General features: G+C 37.9%; 1 protein-coding gene across 1 annotated transcript in view; it reads left to right on the top strand.

Annotated features, from left to right (window-relative positions):
- TMPRSS15 (transmembrane serine protease 15) overlaps window positions 1-18,882 on the top strand; it is a 103,433-nt gene extending 84,551 nt beyond the window's left edge. The window contains exons 21-26 of the mRNA XM_070406988.1: window positions 2,929-2,978; window positions 3,142-3,316; window positions 7,917-8,098; window positions 9,856-9,951; window positions 13,173-13,312; window positions 18,119-18,882. Of these exons, the coding sequence (XP_070263089.1) occupies window positions 2,929-2,978; window positions 3,142-3,316; window positions 7,917-8,098; window positions 9,856-9,951; window positions 13,173-13,312; window positions 18,119-18,274 (799 nt within the window). The 3' untranslated portion in view covers window positions 18,275-18,882. The remainder of the gene's footprint in view (window positions 1-2,928; window positions 2,979-3,141; window positions 3,317-7,916; window positions 8,099-9,855; window positions 9,952-13,172; window positions 13,313-18,118) is intronic.
- Window positions 18,883-21,199: the final 2,317 nt, after the last annotated feature.

The raw sequence follows: 21,199 nt of genomic DNA, 5'->3' as shown, positions 1-21,199 counted from the left end.
GTAGTTGTGATTAAAAAAAAAAAAAAAGAGGAGCCAAAACTGGTTTGGCTCAGTGGATAGAGCATCGGCCTGCGGACTGAAGGGTCCTGGGTTTGATTCCAGTCAGGGGCATGTACCTGGGTTGCGGGCACATCCCCAGTAGGAGATGTGCAGGAGGCAGCTGATCAATGTTTCTCTCTCATCGATGTTTCTAACTCTCTATCTTTCTCCCTTCCTCTCTGTAAAAAAATCAATAAAATATATTTATAAAAAAAAGAGGAAAGGAAGAGAATATCAAAGAAGAACATTCTTCCAACTATGAAAATCTACCAATCTATATCCTCATTTTTTTCTCCTATTGTGAGGCGTATGTGAGATTCCGATAATACTTCCCACCACAGAGAAAGGCCACTCAATGAGATACCAGCAATCTGACCTGATAGAATCGGAAATGTACAATCCATGCAGCTGCCAATACTGCACTTCCCCTTCTTCCAATTATTCAGACCACTTCTGTAGCAGTCCTAAAAGTCAAAGAAACTTTGACTTAATATATATAGATCAACACTGCGTTCTAAGCTTGGTACCAGACACAGGATACACAGTGCTTATCAAACACTTTATTGAATGCCTATCATGTGACAGACACTGTGGTAGGAATATTGCAGAGGTAATTTCCAATCTGTGTAGAAGCTATTACATAGGCAATATTGTTCCACTAGAAAGAGGAGGCAACAGCAGTCCGGTGTTGGTAACTGACTTGGACAAGTTCACAAAGCCTGCAGGCAACATAGAGAATCTAACCCAACTCCCTCTGACTTCAAAGTGCTCTACTTTTTCTCTCTGCTGCGCTATTTTCCAAAATCCCCAAAGCAACAACTTGCTTTAAATAGCAGTTCTGGAAAGGAGAAGGAAAAAGAAAGGCTTTTCAGTAACAAAAAAAGGCCATGTTGCTGAGCATGTATTGGGAGAGGAATGAGTTCATGTTGTCAATACAACAGATATAAACCATCCATTTATATCACAGCATTGTTCCCACTGGGCTGGGAGAAAGATAGAGGATCGTGGCATTGCCTTTCTTCCTATCCAGAGGGCTAACCTAGCTCTGACTCCACTGCCAAAGGCCAGGACAGCAATTCTGTTTCTCTCCAATCTCTCCAAATACACCTGGACAGAGTGGATTCAGTGCTCATTCTGACCACAGGTTAAGCAACTACTCCTTTGACACTGCATGTATGTGTGTGTGTGTGTGTGTGTGTGTGTGTGTGTGTGTGTTTGTGTATGAAATTTTTGACTAGCCAAAATGCATAGAGAATAAAGTGTAAGGTTCAGTTTAAGTTTTTGGTTAACTATTAAGTTAACTAGAAACTTTTCTGCGCTTACTAAAAATATAATTCACCAGTGTTATACATACCACAGAGTATTAAGCATTTTCTAATATCTAAGAATGATGAACTGGTTTGAATATGGATCTTCACTGATGAGTACTATAGATGCAGAAACAGTTAGGATAAAATTTGACACATCTCAGAAATTACAGCTCTCCCAACTATGAGTAGATAACAGAAGCGGAGTTAATTGAGGGTTCTTCTTTGTATAGTTCTGAATATGTTTTGATATATCTATATCTAGATAGCTACACATGCATGCATATTGCTTATTAGTAAAATATAAATATATTTCCTTATATTTGCATTGAAGTTATCTTCTACTCTAAAGGATATGTCACTCAGACCACATGAATGCATGTGGTTTCAAATTAACATTATGAATTTTCCAGAAACACTGATTTGCTTTGGCTGTATTTATGATCTCCTATGGTTCTTGGGTCTTATTTTGTGTGTTTTTTGTTTTGTTTTGTTCTAAACCTTCAAGACCTAAACAACATGAACAATAGGTGTAGTTAAATATATAAATATAAATCATTAAAATGATTAAATATAATCATTAAAATGTGTGTGTTTTAATGTGACTAATATCTGCAGTGGCTGCATCAGGAAATATGGGGCAAGTGCTTTAATTCCTTGTATTAGACTGATCTCTAGTGGCTGGTAAGTATAACACATTTTAAAACAAATATTTTTCTTGGCTTTAAATAAAGTTTATATCCAAATATTTAAACAGGTAGTGAGTTTTTATTTTTTAAACGTATTTTTATTGATTTCAGAGAGGAAAGGAGAGGGAGAGGGAGATAGGAACATCAATGATGAGAGAGAACCATTAATTGGCTGCCTCCTGCACACCCCACACTGGGGTCATGGAGCCCACAACCTGGGCATGTGTCCTGACTGGGAGTCAAACTGTGACCTCCTGGTTCATAGGTCAACACTAAACCACTGAGCCAAACTGGCCTGGCAGATAGTGAGTTTTTAAAGTATTTATGAATGGACTTTATTTTATATTTGCTATTTGTATGTTTACTTCTCTTGAAGGCAGGACCTGTGATTAATTCATCATCAAATTCCCTGGATGAAGTTCACAGTCTCACACACAGTGTGAGGCACTGACTAGTTGTCTGATAGGAATATGCAGGCATATTCTGTCTTACAGAGTAATGAAATCCAAGGTTGGTTCAAGCAAACGAAGAATAGCTGTCATTTATTGAGTGTGTGTTGTGTTTAAGGCACAATAATATAAAATAATTTTCACTTCTCAGAAAATTTCAATAAAATAAGTACATTGTCCCCATTTTATGGATGACAAAAGCAAGTCTCAGGGATATTGAGCAACTTACCCAAATCATGAAGTGTAAGTGGTAAAGGACGCAAACTCAATTCCACTGGACTTTAAACTGAGAATTTTCTGCTTTGTATTTCAGCCTCCTCACATTTCATATAGGATTCTTACATTTGAAAATTAGTTTAACTAATAAAAGGACAGCCTACACTATATTATGCTTCAAAATGTTAGCTGCATAATTTCTGAAATATAATTATGCTTCTATTGCAGTACACAGTGTCTACAGGATTCACTGATTCTGTTACAGTGTAACCATAAACGTAAGTAAATATGTTGTCATGTTTTCTTCTAAGCCTTCATTTAAAATTCCGAATAGAGTTGGTGTGTCACCTGAAGTTAGTTTGTAGTGAACCACTCAATTTTCATGACCAGAGGAAATCCACCAAAATACAATAGATGCTCTTTCTTCAATGATTTTAATAGCATGCGGGGAAAAGATGGTGGCTCAAGAAGTCAGCCAGAAGATTGTTGGAGGAAATAACGCCAACGAAGGAGCCTGGCCGTGGCTCACTGCTCTTGCGTATAACGGCAAACTGCTCTGTGGTGCTTCTCTCGTCAGCAACGACTGGCTGGTGTCTGCAGCCCACTGTGTGTATGGGTGAGTGTGGCATTAGAGTGTCTCTTCTCAAGTGGGGTGACCACAGCAGACACTGTGCATCCCATCTCGTGTAGCCTCACAAATCCATCTCATCAGGGAACTCTTCCCGCTGTTTATGACATTGTAAACTTTCCAATCTTTTTCCCATTATAATCATGTATAAAAGAAAGTTTGACTAAAAAATCATTCTTCGTTATATATTTGCATCAAGAACTATGTTTCCTACATCCATAATAATTGAAAAGTAAGGATTTTAAAGGCATAAAATCAGTATGTAGTGTATAAATTGTACTGTTATCATTCAATTAGACCAATATTTATTGTCAGCAAATTGTTAGCATCAAAAAAGCTCTCCAGTTACAAATAACTTGTGCTCTAAAAATTCGTGTGTGAGGGCTTAATTGTGAATTAGTATAAAAATGTTTACTTAGTTCTCAAGTCTGATCTATTTTGATGCTGCCCATAACTAAAAGTTAGAACTGGTGTCAACCATATCTAATATTTTTTTCTTTTGTAACATGATAAAACACATGTTGAATTCTAGAATTTATTCTCCTTCTAGAAGCAGTCATTCCTAAAGCAATGCCACAGGAGAAAACAGGGTGGGTAGATAGGGTAAAGATTGTAGAGAGAACCAGAGGAGTAAATAAATATTCCCGAGCCCAATAACCTGTTAATTCTCATCTGCATAACAGAAGTTAATCCCATTCTAACGTTTGTGAATTAGGTCAGATAAAAATCTGGCTGCCTCATAGAAAATTCATAAAACCTGCCCTTGGGCGATTTCCTGACCCTTTTCCTAGGTAGAAGAAAACTCCAGAAAATGCCCTTCCCTGTGGCAGTTACAATGAGCCTCTCCTAAGGGCATCTAGAACCTCTGAGGAAAACACATATGTGCTCAGAATGGAAGCTGCAGCTGTAGTTAATTAAATTAAAAGACTGAACTCCCTATGCACACAAACATTGGAAGTTCTCAGAGAGTTGGAAACAAACTGTCACACAGAAGGTTTTGAAAGTTGTTTGGGAGATAGGGAGGACCATGGTGAATGAGTATTAAAGGATTAACTCGCCTAAATACCCATCGTATAGAGTGAGGGTAAATTCAAATTCATAATTCCAAGAGCTTTGAAATGAGGACCTTCAGCCAGACCCCAGGTTGGCCAATTACTTAAACCTCTAGGGAACTGTCCATGGTACTGATCATCTACATCTATAGCTCTGTGAATCTATGAGCTGAACTTTATAACAGTGACTAAACTACAGCCTCTCCCATATCTAAAGCACATCTTCTTGAGTTTGCTGCCTACTGATAAATTATGTTTTTATCTGTCTTCAACCAGAGCATAGCAAGCATCTATAGTGGTCAATTTTCCCATCCCCTGCTAAATATGACTTTAACTTTTACCTATACATACTATATGCCTTGAGCATGTCACAGATGTGCAATCTATAGCCTAATTGTGTTACAACTGAAAGGTATCTTTAGCTAAAGATCCAGTGTTTTCTGTTGCACAGGGGTAGATATTAGTAAGTTAGCAATCTCCAGTATTAACCTAGAATTTGGTAAATTCGTCTGTTTGATGTTCTTGCAGAACATATGCTTTCTTAATGTCAACCAGGCTTGCAATTTTAGCAACATCTTTCAATTATCGACCTTACAGATGTACTTATTGCAGGTCAGAGATACCAATATATCTTTTTTCAAACCATGAATATACAAAAAGCGGTTTCATCTAATATAAACACATGCTCAGTCATATAGGACATAAAATGTCTTTTCACACAGTTTCAATTTGAACACAAGCAAAGGTAAGCTGTAACAGAACCATGATGAATTCCAACTTATTCTCACCAAGCTTGCATCTTACCTCTCCTCAGTCACTCAGTGGCATTATTTCTTCTTTCTCCAGTTGGTAAGAGTTCCAGTTTCTTGCTTTTTACTTCATACCTCTAACCAAGTAAGGAACTTTCTGCTTATGATTTTAGATATTTGGAAAAAGATATTTGAGTAGGCCTATACCGCCTATTTGCCTTTTAAAAATTCTAAGTGTGCCGTGAAAAGCTTAATTTTTTAATATGTGAATGGAAGAACCCAAATCAAGCAACTTACTAAAAACATACTACACAAATGACTTGTCCTCAGTGTAAATCTGTTCCAAGTGTTTTAACCTGCAGGCAGGTAAATGGTTTCAATGGACAGCTCTTCTCTGTCTACATTCTTATGGTCCACACTCCGATTCCCATTCAGCCTCAGTGTGCCTGGATGACCCTAAATATCCTTGCATCCATTGTTTCTCTATCATTGACTTGTCTTGTTTTTCAACCTTAAAAAAAGATATTTGGAAACTGTGGTCCAATTTTTCTGTGGTTTAAAGGCAAGGTTGGCTTCGAACTGGAAGACAAGGTTTTGATCCTACCTATGCTACTAATCTCATGCAATTTAGTATCTCTGTGTTCCAATATTCTCATCCATAGGGTGTTTATAGGATATCTACCTTCTAAGATGATTGTCAGGAAAAATTAAGATGCTGCAATACTTTTGCATACTGTAAATATAAATGTGCTGCTGTCCCTGCACCTGAAAGGTCCATGAAAAAGGAGTCCAAGTCTTGCCCCAGAGACACTAGCTATTTACTTTACAAATGTTTTATATTGATTTTCAAAACATGCACAAAATTGCAAATATTAGTATATTGAACTCTTCTATAACTTCACCCAGATTTATTAATTGTTTAAATTTTATGTTCGAATATCTTTCTCATTCTTTCTGTCCAACCTGGAGAAATTCTTTCTCAACCATTTGATAGAAGGTTAGACATTGTGCTCCTTTAGTGTTAAATATGTCCACATGTTTTTACTAAAAACAAGGATATTTTCTTATATAATCACAGATCATGGGAATTTAACCTCAACCAAAAAAAATGATCCAATCTATAGTATGAATTCATTTTTGTCAATTGTCCCACATATGCCCTTTAGGACATTTTTTGCTTTGTCTGTGATTTTGCCAACCAAGAATCAATCCAGGGTAAGGTACAGAGTTAGTTTCTATGCCTCTTTGGTCTTCTTTAATCTGAAATAACCTTTCTATCTTCTGTCTTTCTTAGCCCTTCTAGCTTTCTTGTCTGTGATTATATATATATTTTTTAAAGTAAGCAAGTTATTTTGTAGAAATGCTTTCTACAAATTTTGTCTTCAGAAATAATCACATAGAAATTTAGAGAAATATAGGTACTTTATTTGATACAGATTTAAATCAATAATAAAATAATGCAGTTCAGAAAAAAAAGTTCCTAACCTCCCAAACTCTTATCTTTTGTAAGTACTATATGCCATGTGATAGCTATACATATAAATGTAAATAATATGAGAGAGTTTGTAGCTAACACAGAGATTAGTAGTCACCATATCCTCTCATTATTTTAGGCTTTGAGTAGAAAACAAATGCATGAACCATAAACTGTGAAGATCAAACCTACATGCTTCAAGCTACTGGTCTAATTAAATATAATCTACAGCAACATTAATCTGACACATTCTTAGTGATTTCCAAAATTGTTATTGTGTTACATAGAAAATAGCCTATTTTCTGTGTTTTTATTTCTCCTGCATGTATAAGTAACATTATGGGAAGAAAATATCTCTCCAACGTGTATCATTTATATTTCTCTCACATATCATTCCACTCATCTGTGTCTATGTAATTACCTTACCCCCACTCCCAACAAGTACAACACCACATTAAACTAGACATTTGAAACTATTAAGAATTAAATGACTAGTTCTGCAATCATTGCAGTTACTGAATTTTTACTTCATTGTGAATATGGTTTAATTCCAGCTGCTCACTGGTAATTTCTTGGAGTTAAAATGTTGCAGGGCAATAGTACAGTTAAAAGTCCTTGCACACTTTCATTTAAAATATACTATTCAACTCAATCTGTCCTATGACACAAATGTTATTTGTTACCAATACTTTATTGATGGCCAGCATTGTATATGGAACATGATTCACGTTCATTGTAGGTGGAAATTACTCATTTATGTTAGTTTATAAGTTTTACTGTTTACCTTAAGTCTGTGTGAATTCAGTGACACCCCAAATGGGAGAATGTTCCCAGACCTCCTTCCATTACTACAATAGCTGCTGTGGTTGTCTGAAGAAACCCTGGACCAAGTTGCCATTTCCCCAGTGGAATGTGCTCTAAGCAGTCAAATTTGGTCATAAATTAGCATAAACTTGGAGATTTCATTTCAAAATTCATTTAAAATTAAAGTACCAGATGCAGACTCATTAAATCAGAGGTAGAGAAGAAGAGGAGAGCAGATATCAATGTTATTCTAGATGATTCTAATGTGAAATCAAAGTTGAGAGCCACAGTCTAGAACTTTAGAAGAAGTGATAGAGATTAGCAGTAATTAAGGCTTGTTCTGTGATCTGGTAAGAAAAATAAAAAGTAAAGGAATATTTTTTTAAGGAAGAATTCTTTGGAGGAAATCAAGAACGTTTTAGGATGGGAGCACATAGTTCTGAAATATCTTTAATGAAGATCTCTAGAAAGATGGGGAGATTCTTATACCTCTTTATTATAATCTTCAGGAGAAATTTGGAGCCATCCAAGTGGAAAGCAATCCTAGGCCTGCATGCGGCATCGAATCTGACTTCTCCTCAAGTAGTGACCCGGTTGATAGATCAAATTGTCATAAACCCACATTACAATAAACGGAGCAAGGACAGTGACATCGTCATGATGCACCTTGAATTTAAAGTGAATTACACAGGTAAAACAAATCACTTTTAGTCATCTCATCTGCCCAAGTTCATTCAAAATTAGATTTGAAATATTTTTTATCAGCACCAATGCATTAATAGTCCATAAAAGTTGAATATTCTGTTATAAAAATTAGTATAATTTAAATGGAATTGTAGAATGAAAGAGAAACATATTAAGTTACCTTCTGGAGCTATTTAAATCCAACTTTCTAGAGAGTTGGCCACTGGAATAAACTATCAGAGCCCTCTATAAATTCAAAGCAGCAGTCCAGAAAAAAAGTAGGCCATGTTCCAATACATGTCTTCTCTGTTTCTCATGTAAAAGAAAGGCGGTCCATCTGCCACAAAAGCCAGAGTAGGACAAACTGGGAGAAGAGTGTATGTTCTAAAAGTAAAGTGAAATGTATTTTTATTGATTTCAGAGAGGAAGGGAGAGGGAGAGAGAGATAGAAACATCAATGATGAGAGAGAATCATTGATCGGCTGCCTCCTGCACACCCCACACTGGGTATCGAGCCAGCAACCTGGGCATGTGCCCTGACTGGGAATTGAACCCAGACCTTCCGGTTCATAGGTTGATTCTTGATAACTGAGAAATGCCGGCCAGGCCATAGGATAAAAATTTTAAAGGAGATTCAATATTAATGAAGTGGCAGATGGAGGACTTTCTCTGAATACCTAGGTCAGTGATAGCGAACCTATGACATACGTGTCAGAGGTGACACGCAAACTCATTTTTTGGTTGATTTTTCTTTATTAAATGGCATTTAAATATATAAAATAAATATCAGAAATAAAAATCTTTGTTTTACTATGGTTGAAAATATCAAAAAATTTCTATATGTGACATGGCACCAGAGTTACGTTAGGGTTTTTCAAAATGCTGACACGCCGAGCTCAAAAGGTTTGCCATCACTGACCTAGGTCATGTACAAGAAGTCACCTGAGGCGTGAACTTTATCTTAAAGGGCTCTACTCAACACCAACCTTTACTCTGAAGACCTTTCCCATCCCAGTTAGTGGGAGGTGGGGCGCAGGAGGGGTATGCTGCTATCTCCTTGCTCTTATGGAATTTGGCCTCCACATGTATTGCAGCATTTATCAAAGCAGGTGGTGACTGCGGTTAGTTCTATGGCCCTGCCTTGGAGAGTAAGCGCAGTATCTTACTCATTTGTGTCCGCCCTGGGACTTCCATGCAGCGGGAGCTTTAATAAATGTCAGGTGGCTTGTAAATTGTTGGAGAATGGCTTTAAAAGCCAGTGACAAATGCTAATGCTTCCATAAGTGCCCAGTAAAACAATTGCCTAAAAGCTTTTTTAATGTGAGATATGCGGGGAAAATTAAATAAATAAACAAATAAACTCAGAACATATGCCCAAATTTCTCTTAATTGACCCTGAAAAACAGCCTTGCCAAGATTTTCACAGTACTGGCACTACTTCCTATTAAGTACCATAATTATTTAAAAATCAAATGCAAATGATTAATTCCAGAAGTACAACATTGTTTACACCATGAAAGAGTAATTAGAAGGCAATGTAGAACATCCTAAAAGGCTACCAGTGGTACCTATCTATTGTCCAAAAATTACTGCTCCAAAATGCTTCTTTCCCCAAAGATTGATGTCTAAAAAATGTTCAGGCTATCTAAAACAAAAGTACCAATTGTTTTAGATGAAATGTTTATAATGTTTGGTTTTTAAAACATTGTTGGAAATGCATGTGCATCTATTCTAGCTCTTGTTTTTGCTTTGTTTTGTTTTCAGATTATATACAACCTATTTGCTTACCAGAAGAAAATCAAGTTTTCCTTCCAGGAAGAATTTGTTCTATTGCTGGCTGGGGGAGGATTGTTCATGATGGTAAAGTATCAGACCCATAAAAAAAGCAAATGGGTCTTTTTTACTAGAAAAAGTATGCTCTTGCACCATCCTGTGACTATTTTCAACATTTTGTGCAACTCTTTTGCTATAACAGTTTTATGTGATAGCCTTTAAAAGCAATGTCAAGCTTATATTCATATACTGAATATTTGTGTAGTTATGAATTTTTTCCAAATCATATAGAGCATATTATAAAACTATAATCTGTATAGGAGGAGAATTCAAGCATTCCCCAAACTCAATATCTACTTTTTATATTATAAAAACTGATAAAGAGAAAAGATACATCTATTTAAATGAATATAACCAAAAGTTTCAAAAATATATTTTTGTAAAGCTCATGGATGAAGTCTCATCAAAAGCCAAATTATTAGCTGTCACATTTCCCAAATCAATGAAACTATCTTATCATTTAAAGGTCTTATAGTCACATTTTCTAAAATGAGAAAGAAATCCCTTCCAGCTTCAAAAGCCGATTCTGCCTACTGGCAGAAAACTCAGATACAGCACACATCTTACACTGAATACTATAAATTGTTACACCATTGACTCACTAGCATTATTGAGTAGCATGTTTTCCAAGCACAGAAACGGTGCATATTAATAATAACCAAACATGATTTTTTTTAAAAACAAACACATTCTAGTACTTCATGTTCTCTAAATGTAACTGCAAGTCTCATTGGCATCTGAATTTCTCACAGGAGTACCTCCATCAAGGACAGTTTTGACGGCTTGTTAATAGTTAAACAAAAAGGAAAGCACTAAGGTCTGAAGGGAGAACCTGGCCCCTGGAGTCACAACAGATCAGAGGTCATAGTCATGATATTTACATCCTTACTGTATGCAGATGTATTTAAATCTTGTGGAAACGCCCTAACCCGTTTAGCTCAGTGGATAGAGCGTCAGCCTGCAGACTCAAGGGTCCCAGGTTCGATTCCGGTCAAGGGCATGTACCTTGGTTGCGGGCACATCCCCAGAAGGGAGTGTGCAGGAGGCAGCTGATCGATGTTTCTAACTTTCTATCCCTCTCCCTTCCTCTCTGTAAAAAATCAATAAAATATATATATTTAAAAAAAAAAAAAAAAAATCTTGTGGAAAGGAGTAGGTCCCAGAAGCAAAGCATACACGGCCAAAATATCCTTACTTCATGTAAAACAAAGCTTAAAGTTTAAGTCAGACCCCTGCCTGATAATTCCGATAAAGGTTCTCCACTACAATTTCATTATGTTGCTGGAAATGCCTCATGTCTACTGTCCATAAAACGTATTGAAGTCCAAGACGGTATATTCTTTTATTTCCTCCACTTGAAAAATGTCATGATTTATTGAATTTGAAATCTAAAGAGCAAAAATGATTTCTAGATAGATATTTTCTCTATCAGACTTAAAATTAGAAGACATTTTTATGACCACAATGTAGACTCTCCAAAACAAATTATCCAATAATGAATAAATTTAAGACTCTTTATTCCATAGGAAATGGGCTGTATGTTTTTTTTTTTCCAGAGCTGATACACATTGTTACTAAAGATATGCATTTAATTGACTTAAAAAAGGTCTCTCAGAGTGGTATGGAGCCAAGAAAAAATCTGTATCTGAGGTCAATTTCATTTAGAAATAAATAGATCATATTTAAATAATTCTTGGGTGATGGAAATGGGAGTGAATTTTTATAGCTCTGTCTTATGGTTTCCAGCTACTTCATTTTATAAAATCTCCCCCTTTTGAGTATTTGGCACACAGTAATTTTGCTAGAAAAACCATGAACATATTGTTTACCAAGAAGAAATGAAGTTATATTTGTTGATTGAATTAAAGCAATTAGTAAACTTGAAATAAATTTACTTTTATTTGTGTGAGTATATACATATGCTCAATTATTCTCTGATAATTCATATTGATAAATACATATCAAATATAAGAACACTGCTCAAATTCTCCTTTACCAAAGAGTTTTATCATATACCCAACCAATTTCTATTCTTTGACAAGCAACAAAATGGGCTTTGATTTTTATTATAAAATAAAATTGATCTTTATAGAATGGATGGCAGTGAGATGCTGAATTTTCTTCTGCATCTTCACCTCTCCAATTCACATTCTTAACTTAAAGCTCATGGTTAAACTTGAGAAATCATCCAGGGATGTGCTGCTGGAGTCACTGCACCAGCTGGAAAGAGCCATTTGTACGCATCTTCTCCCAACTTCATGTTTACTGTCACGCTGGTACCTTGATTTGGCCATGGTTGTAGTGTTTATACCAGGCAGATGGGCAGGCAATATACATTGGGGCTTTTTCCCCATTGAAAACCAGTTATTAAACATTTACCAACACACCACTGAGTTATACCTATGTTGCTTTGCACCTAAATTACACATACTCGCCCCCCGCCCCCCCACACACACACATTTGTTTCCTGTCTTTTTAGCTGGAAATGAGGTCTCATACATTTGGCAACAACACTGGCTGTCAACTTTCTACCTCTCTTGAGGAGCCAAATAGAATTGCTAATTATTAGAAAGTGTTTATCATGGAGCTTTTCTGGGCCACTAGATACCTGCTTCATTTCCCTCCTGGGATTAGCATTTCAGTAAACAGAGGTTCATGTTCCCAGTAGATGAGTCATTTTGTAAAAGCCATGGAATTACACTCTGGCACAAAATGCCTCCTTTCTCTTCACCTGCACGTGGTGACAAGCTGAATGCCCTCAGATCGGGGCACAGTGCATCTGAGCTTTATCTCCTGTTCAGGGTGCACCTGCGCAGCCACACAGCAGCACAAGGAGCTGAATGCCATTATAAGGGAGCACTTCTTCAGGTGCCCAATCAAAAGCTCTTCTGGGTTTCGGAGCCATTGCTAATTTCCATGAATGAAACTCTTTGTGTTGGTGGGTCCCTCCCCCGCCACCACTGAGCAACACTATAACTGTTTAAAATTACCGATCATGCCTAAGGACTGTCCACTTCTCCTGCTAGCCCTTGGGAACCGAAGAAGTGCTTTACATCCATTTGGCAAAACCCACAGATGGGCTTTATTATGTGCTTTGAAGTACAAGGTTAAGCATTCAGTTCCATTATATACACACAGTGCTAGATAAAGAGAGTGAACTGTTGAAATAAATAAGACTGATGGCGGCTCATTCACTGATGCCTGTTGATCACTTCTGACTGGCTGCCTGCATTCTCCATCTTGAACAGGTCCTACTGCAGACATATTGCGAGAAGCTGAGGTTCCTCTCATATCAAATGAGAAATGCCAACAACAGATGCCAGAATACAGCATCACGGAAAACATGATGTGTGCAGGCTACGAAGAAGGGGGGATAGATTCTTGTCAGGTAAATATATCAAACCGCCTCCGTACATTTCCAGAAAGCATTGCTATATAATGATTATGTTGTTTAACAATGATTCAGAAGTCAAGAAATCATCAGGGTCTTAACTTCATTTATTTTTGTTCTACAAAACTGTGACTTTTGGCTTTTATTTGTGAGTTATTTACATAGTTCTCCTGGATGGACTTGAACATTAGCAACAAAACTAGTATTTACCAACAAGGTTTATAAAGCAAACTAGAGGCCCGGTGCACAAATTCGTGCACAGGTGGGGTCCCTCAGTCTGGCTGGCAATCAAGGCCTATCAGGGGGCCGGCCTGCCAGGGAGAGGGGCTGTGGGAGTTTGGCTGGCCAATAGGGGGGAGGGGCCACAGGAGGTTGGCTGTGGGAGCGCACTGACCACCAGGGGGCAATTCCTGTGTTGAGCGTTTGCCCCCTTGTGGTCAGTGCGTGTCATAGCGACTGGTCATTCCAGTTGTTCAGTCATAATGGTTGCTTATGCTTTTATATATATACTAGAAGCCCAGTGCATGAAATTCGTGCACTGGTGGAGGGAGTGAGGTCTCTCAGCCCGGCCTGCGCCCTCTCACACTCAAGGACTCCTCACTCCTTACCATCCACCTGCTCGCTGCTCCTTAGTGCTACCGCTGCTGCACTTGCCAGCTGTGAGCCCGGCTTCTGGCTGAGTGGCGCGCCCCCTGTGGGAGCATCAGGGAGCAGCTCCTGAGTTGAGCACCTGCCCCTGGTGCTCAATGCGCATCATAGCGACCAGTCTTTCTACCAGTCAGTTGATTTGCATATTAGACTTTTATTATATAGGACTAGAGGCCTGTTGCACAAAAAGATTCGTGCAATAGGCCTTCCCTTCCCCTGGCTGCCGGTACCAGTTTTCCTCCAGCACCTGGGACCCAGGCCTTAGCTCTGGCCAGAGTCTCCTTCAAGCTTTCGCTGCTCCGGCTGGAGCCGCCTTCAAGCCTTCGCTGCTCCGGCTGGAGCTGCCTTCAGTCTTTGCTCTGCTGCTTCCAGCCTATGTATGCAAATTAACCGCCATCTTTTTTGGCGGCTAATTTGCATATCTCGCTGATTAACCAATGGGAGGCATAGGGGAGGTACAGTCAATTACCATGTTTGTCTATTATTAGATAGGACTAGAAGCCCATTGCATGAACATTCTCGCAATAAGACTTCCTTCCCCTGGCTGCCGACACCGGTTTTCCTCCCCCCACCCAAGACCCAGGCCTTTGGTCTGGACACAGCGAGGCTTGGCTTCTCCGCTGCAGTAGAGAAGAAGCAGAGAAGCCAAGCCTCTTCAGTCTTCAGTCTTCACTCCAGCCAAAGCCTTCAGTCTTTGCTCCGTGCCTGCGTATGCAAATTAACCGCCCTCTTTGTTGGGTTAATTTGCATAGTTGCTCTGATTGGCTGGTGGGTGTAGTGGAGTGACACCAATATGCATGTTTTTCTTTTATTAGTGTAGACTAGAGGCCAGATGCACAAAATTCGTGCAAGAGTAGGCCTTCCTTCCCCTGGTTGCTGGCACCAGCTTTCCTCTGGGACCTGGGACCCAGGCTTTCCTCGAAGTCCCGGCTTCATGCAGAAGGTCATCTGGAAGGATGTCCGGTCTAATTAACATATTACGCTTTTATTATTATAGACTAGAGGCCCGAAGCACTCAGATATATTAACAGTTCTATTATGAGACTTTGTAAGTAAATTTCCTGGCATGTTTTCTGTACTTGAAAATTAATAAAATATTAATGCATTAACAGCTACTGGATTAGATTACACCTGATAGCAGTACTGAGCAAGCAAATAACTCACAAATGCAGAAATAGCAATTTATACTGTGGGAAAATGCTTTCACTTGTTCAAGTGTGAACAATATGTTATATATATTAACACATAAATATCATAATAATTTGACTTGATACCAAACTTTTAACAGACACTTAAGCAGATGAATCCATATGTGTATCCTTCAGTTAAATCAATGTCTCAACTCATGTAAACTAAACTTTCAGCTTAGTTCTACATTTATTCTGCTTTGCTGAACATTGGCAAATTCAAGACAAATGGGTTAGCTTCATTTTTATTAAAATTTACCTCTGGATCTTATGCTTTCCTTTTAAATGAAAAGTATGTTAAAGGTAAGATATATTGCCACTTAGAGGAAAACTTATAGAATTATTGTTCAGGAGGGAAATCAGCTGTACAACTTCAATTTCCGTTAATGGGGATTATGTGGCAGACACCTCATGCACGAGAGAGAAAGTATGACTGCCGATGCTATTGATGTTAGAGTTACATTAAGCTAGTAATGCATGCCAGATCTCTGAAATCTTCTATTTGGCTCTGATTTCTAGAGTCTAAGCATGTTATTCCTTAGCAAGTAAGAAAGTTCCCAAACAAGGCAGGACTTTCTATAATATAATGTTATCATGATTGAGTACTCAGTAGTCTAGAGAGTCATGTGATTTTCTCTGTTTAACTTAATACTATGTTATGCCAAGAGGATTGACTGATTAAATAGGAATACATTATTTAAAATTATGAACATGTTATTATTGACTCATCACTTGACTAAGTTCTTTGAAGCATTCTTTTTCCCCTATAGAGTCAAAGATTTTGCCTTATTAGCCATCCACATGTCCTCGAGTATCTTTTAGCTCACCAAAGGCTTACATTGTGAGGCACTTGTCTGGATTTGAAGGCACCACGAATGGCTGTAGAATGCCATCTCTACATAAACCTAAGTGAATGACACTGAGCAAACTTGCTTTGCTCCCCATTCTGAGCCTTGTTCTAGAGCAGGGGGTTGATAAGTGTGGCCTCCAATCCAGCAGAGCAGCATTACCTGAGAAGGTGTGATCAATGCCAATTCTCAGGCCCCACCATAGACCTGCTTCATAAAAAACTCTACAGGTGTGTTTTTCCCAGATTATTAGGTGATTCTGATGTGCATTAAAGTTAAAGAACAACTACTCTAAATAAAAATGGCCATCCACCTCTGCATTCAGATACTGAAGGAAGGTGGTGATTTTTTCTTTTCTTTGCAGATATAGCATTTAAGTGGAAACATAAATGTTAGGCTGATAACTTATATCCTGGACATTCACTCATATTTTTGAAGTGCTTATACATCTCTGAGATCGTGGGGGAAGGAACTATCTTCATTGAACACATCAGAAAATTAAGACCAGGAGAATTTACCAGTATATAACCAAACTGAAATGAGTTATTAGAAGATGGGAAGGGACAGAATTACATATCAGTCTCTCAACCAGACAGATCACACAGCAGGTGGGCACCAAGCCTGCTGGTGGATCCTTTGAGTAACTGCAGCTGACCCAGTATGACCTGGGTAACTTAAAATCCTTGTTCATGTAATCAGTATCTGGTTTCTGCTGTCTATTTACAAAATTAAATTATTTTAGAAAACATGAAGAAAACCCAATGACTTGTTTTAAAAATATCAAAACAGTTGAGGTTTATTTTTAATAATTTCTAGTCATATATTGAGTCTATATTTATTCCCACCTTGGACTGATAGTGTTCCATAAATATTTCTGAATTCTTATTATGGACTTAATATGCTTAAAGGCTTAAGATGCAAAAATGAAAACTATAGTCCCTGTTTTCAAACAGCTTGCCGACATTTGTTACACCTGGAATAGAGGTAACTTATGTTTGCCAATGCATTTATGCTCCTCTGCACCAAAAAGAGAAAAGGTGCTTTTATAGAACACATTTTTTTCCTTAAATATAAGGCCCAAAGATAGTGACATCAAGCCTGGATTGAAATAATCTATTGTATCAGTGATTTCAAACAAAATACACAAAGCTTTAAATTTCTATATTAAAATGCAGATTAATTTAAACTCTTTTACACAATTAACATGAAAAAATACTTGTCAATTTTGTCATTAATGCTACTATATGCTTACATTATGTTCATTTGCATTACATATCCTATATAATAAAGAGGCAATATATACTCTGGTTTCTCTTCAGATCGTATAAAGAGGCAATATGCAAATTGACCATCACACCCTCACACAAGATGGCCACCACAAGCTGGCTGGCAGGGGAGTACAGTTCGGGGGGGGGAGACCAGGCTGGCAGGGGAGGGCAGTTGGGAGCAACTGGGCCAGCAGGGGAGCAGTTAGGCATTGATGAGGCTGGCAAGGGAGTGGTTAGGGGCAATCAGGCAAGCAGGCGAGCGGTTGGGAGCCAGCAGTCCCGGATTATGAGAGGGATGTCTGACTGCCGGTTTAGGCCCAATCCCTGTGGAACAGTCAGACATCCCCTGAGGGGTCTCAGATTGGAGAGGGTGCAGGCTGGGCTGAGGGACACCCCCCCGCCCCCCCAGTGCACATATTTCATGCACCGGGTGTCTAGTGTGCAAATAAAATCTATGAGATCAGCTCTACTAGGATCTGTTATAATTAATGTTTATGAAAATTAAAAACATTTCATTGTTTGAAATATAAGATGAAAACATGTGCACCTATCACTAGAAATTACATCATAGATTTGCCTCTTTCCATTAAACATTAAGTGTTTTTTTTTCAAATCTGATTGTGTTTGTCTAATGCTGAAAAGTTAATGCTACTCAAGAAAACAAAAATCAACTTTATGTGTGAGTTTTTAGTTATTGTAAAGCATATAATGCAGAATAATTCTTTTCCACAGATCCCTTCATAATACTTAGAACATAACTCCTTTAATTATGCAAATCAATTAAGCAATATAAATTGTATATATTTATATCAATTGAAAACACACAATTTTTTTTTGTAATTTATTTTTTAGGGGGATTCAGGAGGACCATTAATGTGCCAAGAAAACAACAGATGGTTCCTGGCTGGTGTGACATCATTCGGATACGAGTGTGCACGGCCTAATCGCCCAGGGGTGTATGCCCGGGGCCCGAAGTTCACAGAATGGATACAAAGTTTTCTCCATTAAAATATTTCCTAAATCAAACACAAAAGTCAGGCACTTTTCTCACTCCACTCTAAAAAGTTTGGAAATTTAGAATTTTGTAAAATATAGTTTCTAAAAGTCATTATTTTTATCTATGCCACTGAAATGCTGGAGGGGGAGAGAAACAAACAAACAAAAAAACTAAATTAATCTTTACAATACTAAGTAACTTTTAAATAATACATTTTGGTTTTTATATTTTTTCACAGATATAATTCTCTTTGCTCTTAATCATTATTTTTGTCATATTCTCCTATTTAAAGAAAAATTAGAAAAAGAAGTGAAATTGACTGTTTTGCACAAGGTCTGTTACTGTTCGAAATAAACTGCTGGAAATTACCTACTTTCAGCTTAAACTGCTATTATCAAAAACTCAATAGTCTTCCTGCGTTTCTATCCAAACACATTTCTAATTCATCTTGAGCATATTTTTAATGGTTCCCCTACTCATAAAAAGTATGTATTCTAAGCTCATGTCAGAGACCTGGACTAAGTTGATTGCATGTCCCTCTCAAATAAGCTAATTAAACAGCAAACAAGCACAAGTCTGTATATTGCCCTACTATCAAAATAAAAGGTAAATTTACAGATATTGTAGTTTTTTTTGGATCCTTTATTACCTGAATTATTCATACTATCTATTTCTTACAAGCTGGTATTTTTTTAAAACTTTCAAAAATAAGTATACATATTTAAGAAATGCAACTAGTAAAAATTTATTTTTCCCGATGTGTGTGTGTTACAGTGGAAGTTTCTAACATGTGCAGCATTTATTTAAACACAGCTGAATTGCCCATTAGAAGACCAAAAATGTGGAATAAATGAATTTGTTTCACGGCTTTAATCTCTTGGACCATTTCCAGAGTGAGTGCAAACTTCAATTTCGCATGCCACACAAAATATATTGACTCCTTTGGGAAGACAAAATTCCTACCTACTTAATACAAACACATTCTTTCATGGGTCTATATGTCCAAAGGAATAGAGGAGAGAGTAAGGTTTATAGCAACTGAAAGATGGGATCAATCAGCACAGACTGGTCTTATGGAAGAAATGAAATTTGGGCTACACCTAAAAGGAATGATCATTATTGAAGTACTGAAGAGGTACTGGCGACCACTGGTGAGCAATTATAGAATTTATTCTGAGGACAGAAAGCCAGAGTCCCTGAAGATACTATTCAAGACCTTTCCAATGACCTGTTCCTGATAGTTAGGAAGGATGGAACAGCAGGGGTAGGGTGTACTCTTTGATTTACTACCTGGATATTATTCCAGAATTCACCTGCATTTCAAAACACACATTAAGAACGATGCTCTGAAAAAAACATCCACACCATGTAGTCCTTTTATATTTTTCAAAGGTCAGCTGCAATGTTAACAAACCCTTAGGACAGTCTCTTGACCATCTTCTAATAAGTGTGAAGTTCATTGTCCCACTCCCGGTAACTTAGGAGTTTAGTAATTAATGCCAGAAGAGTTATCCAGGCCTGGATCAAGATGAAAGGCACAACAAGACCCTTCCCCACAGCTCTGCCTCTCCTGCGTGCAGCTGTTGTAGTCATGGGAGGCAGAGAGAGTGAGGAAAGTCTAGTCTCCTCCCATTGAGTCTTCACGAAAGGAAGACAGGCATGGTGGGAGCTTGGTGAGATGAGGTAGATCCCAGCAGCTGGTCTTCATTCTGCCCAGAAAGATGGGTGGCCAAGAAAAGAAAGGGGAGTGCTCAACATGGGCTGATCTAAGCCTAGGATGCAGCTGCCCATTCCCTCTGTCTCTAGGCAGCTGAAGAGGGGCCAATGCCCACTAATTTCTATTTTGCCTTTTAGTCTTGTCAACCAACTCTAGTTGTGAACTGCCTTAGTGAGATCTCTTGATTAATGGAAAAGGACTGTCTGGGAAAAGCTGAGGTTTAAAATGCTCTATAACCACCACTTTCATTCTCACCACCCTTAAACAGTAACTTGTTCTCATCTTCATGGACTGATGTAAACATAGGTGTATTTTGTCCACTTGAGAGATTTAGACGACACGAACGCTCATTCTTCAGAAACAAGAACTTTTTATTTGGTTCAAAGGAGCACAGGGACATGTGAAGACCAGTTAGTTACAACTCTCACTTGAGAAGAAGAAGCCACAAGCATTGAAGAAACCAGGGGATAAAACAGAAGGGCCCCAATTTACTCTCCCAGCCAAAGCCTTAACAATGAACAGTGATCATCCATGCCCTCCAGTCGCTTTTTCACACTAACTCATACTTTCTTTCCTCGCTGAAATGTGAGTGTCCTGTGCTTACCTCCACACCAATGTGACCACTCACCTGGTCCCAACTGTAAAACCCCTGCATTTGCTGATAGAGGCAAACCAGAGCTAGAAGAAAACCTTAGACAAACGATGCAGCAGCTATCTGCCTCCAGTTTATTCCCAAACCCCAAACAACCCTTTGTTTTGTGGTCAAGGGAGGGACCAAATTGATTCCAGAGCCCTCAGCGAGCTACTTGTGGTTATATAGGCAACATGTGAAGACATATGATTGATAATGTATATACCACTATTTTCACTCTAGATTGAGTATATCATTTATACAGTTATTAACAAAGTTATTACAAAATCTGCTGAATTTTAAACTAAAAATAATTGTAAGGCACATGTCTTGCACAATTGAACTTAGACAATTCTTGCCTCTAAGTAAAATATTTGTGTGGATTTATACCACACTTAATGAAATAACTTCTTATTTCTGAAGAGATCTCCTACACATTGTCTGATCCAAAGCAGAGAAACTGAAAGATGAACCATTTCTAGAAAGGAAACTTTTTCCTATGGTAATATATTTATGTTTGTGAATTCAGTTGACCACAGTGATAAATTTCTTTAATCAAAACAGCATGTATTGAAAAATGAAACACCA

This window comes from Myotis yumanensis, unplaced genomic scaffold (genome assembly GCF_028538775.1).
Source record: "Myotis yumanensis isolate MYYU_CA2020_CCGP unplaced genomic scaffold, mMyoYum1.0.hap1 SCAF_2, whole genome shotgun sequence".
Classification (NCBI taxonomy): domain Eukaryota; kingdom Metazoa; phylum Chordata; class Mammalia; order Chiroptera; family Vespertilionidae; genus Myotis; species Myotis yumanensis.
Note: the sequence above shows the minus strand (reverse complement) of the source record. Positions and strands in the feature narration are given on the sequence as shown.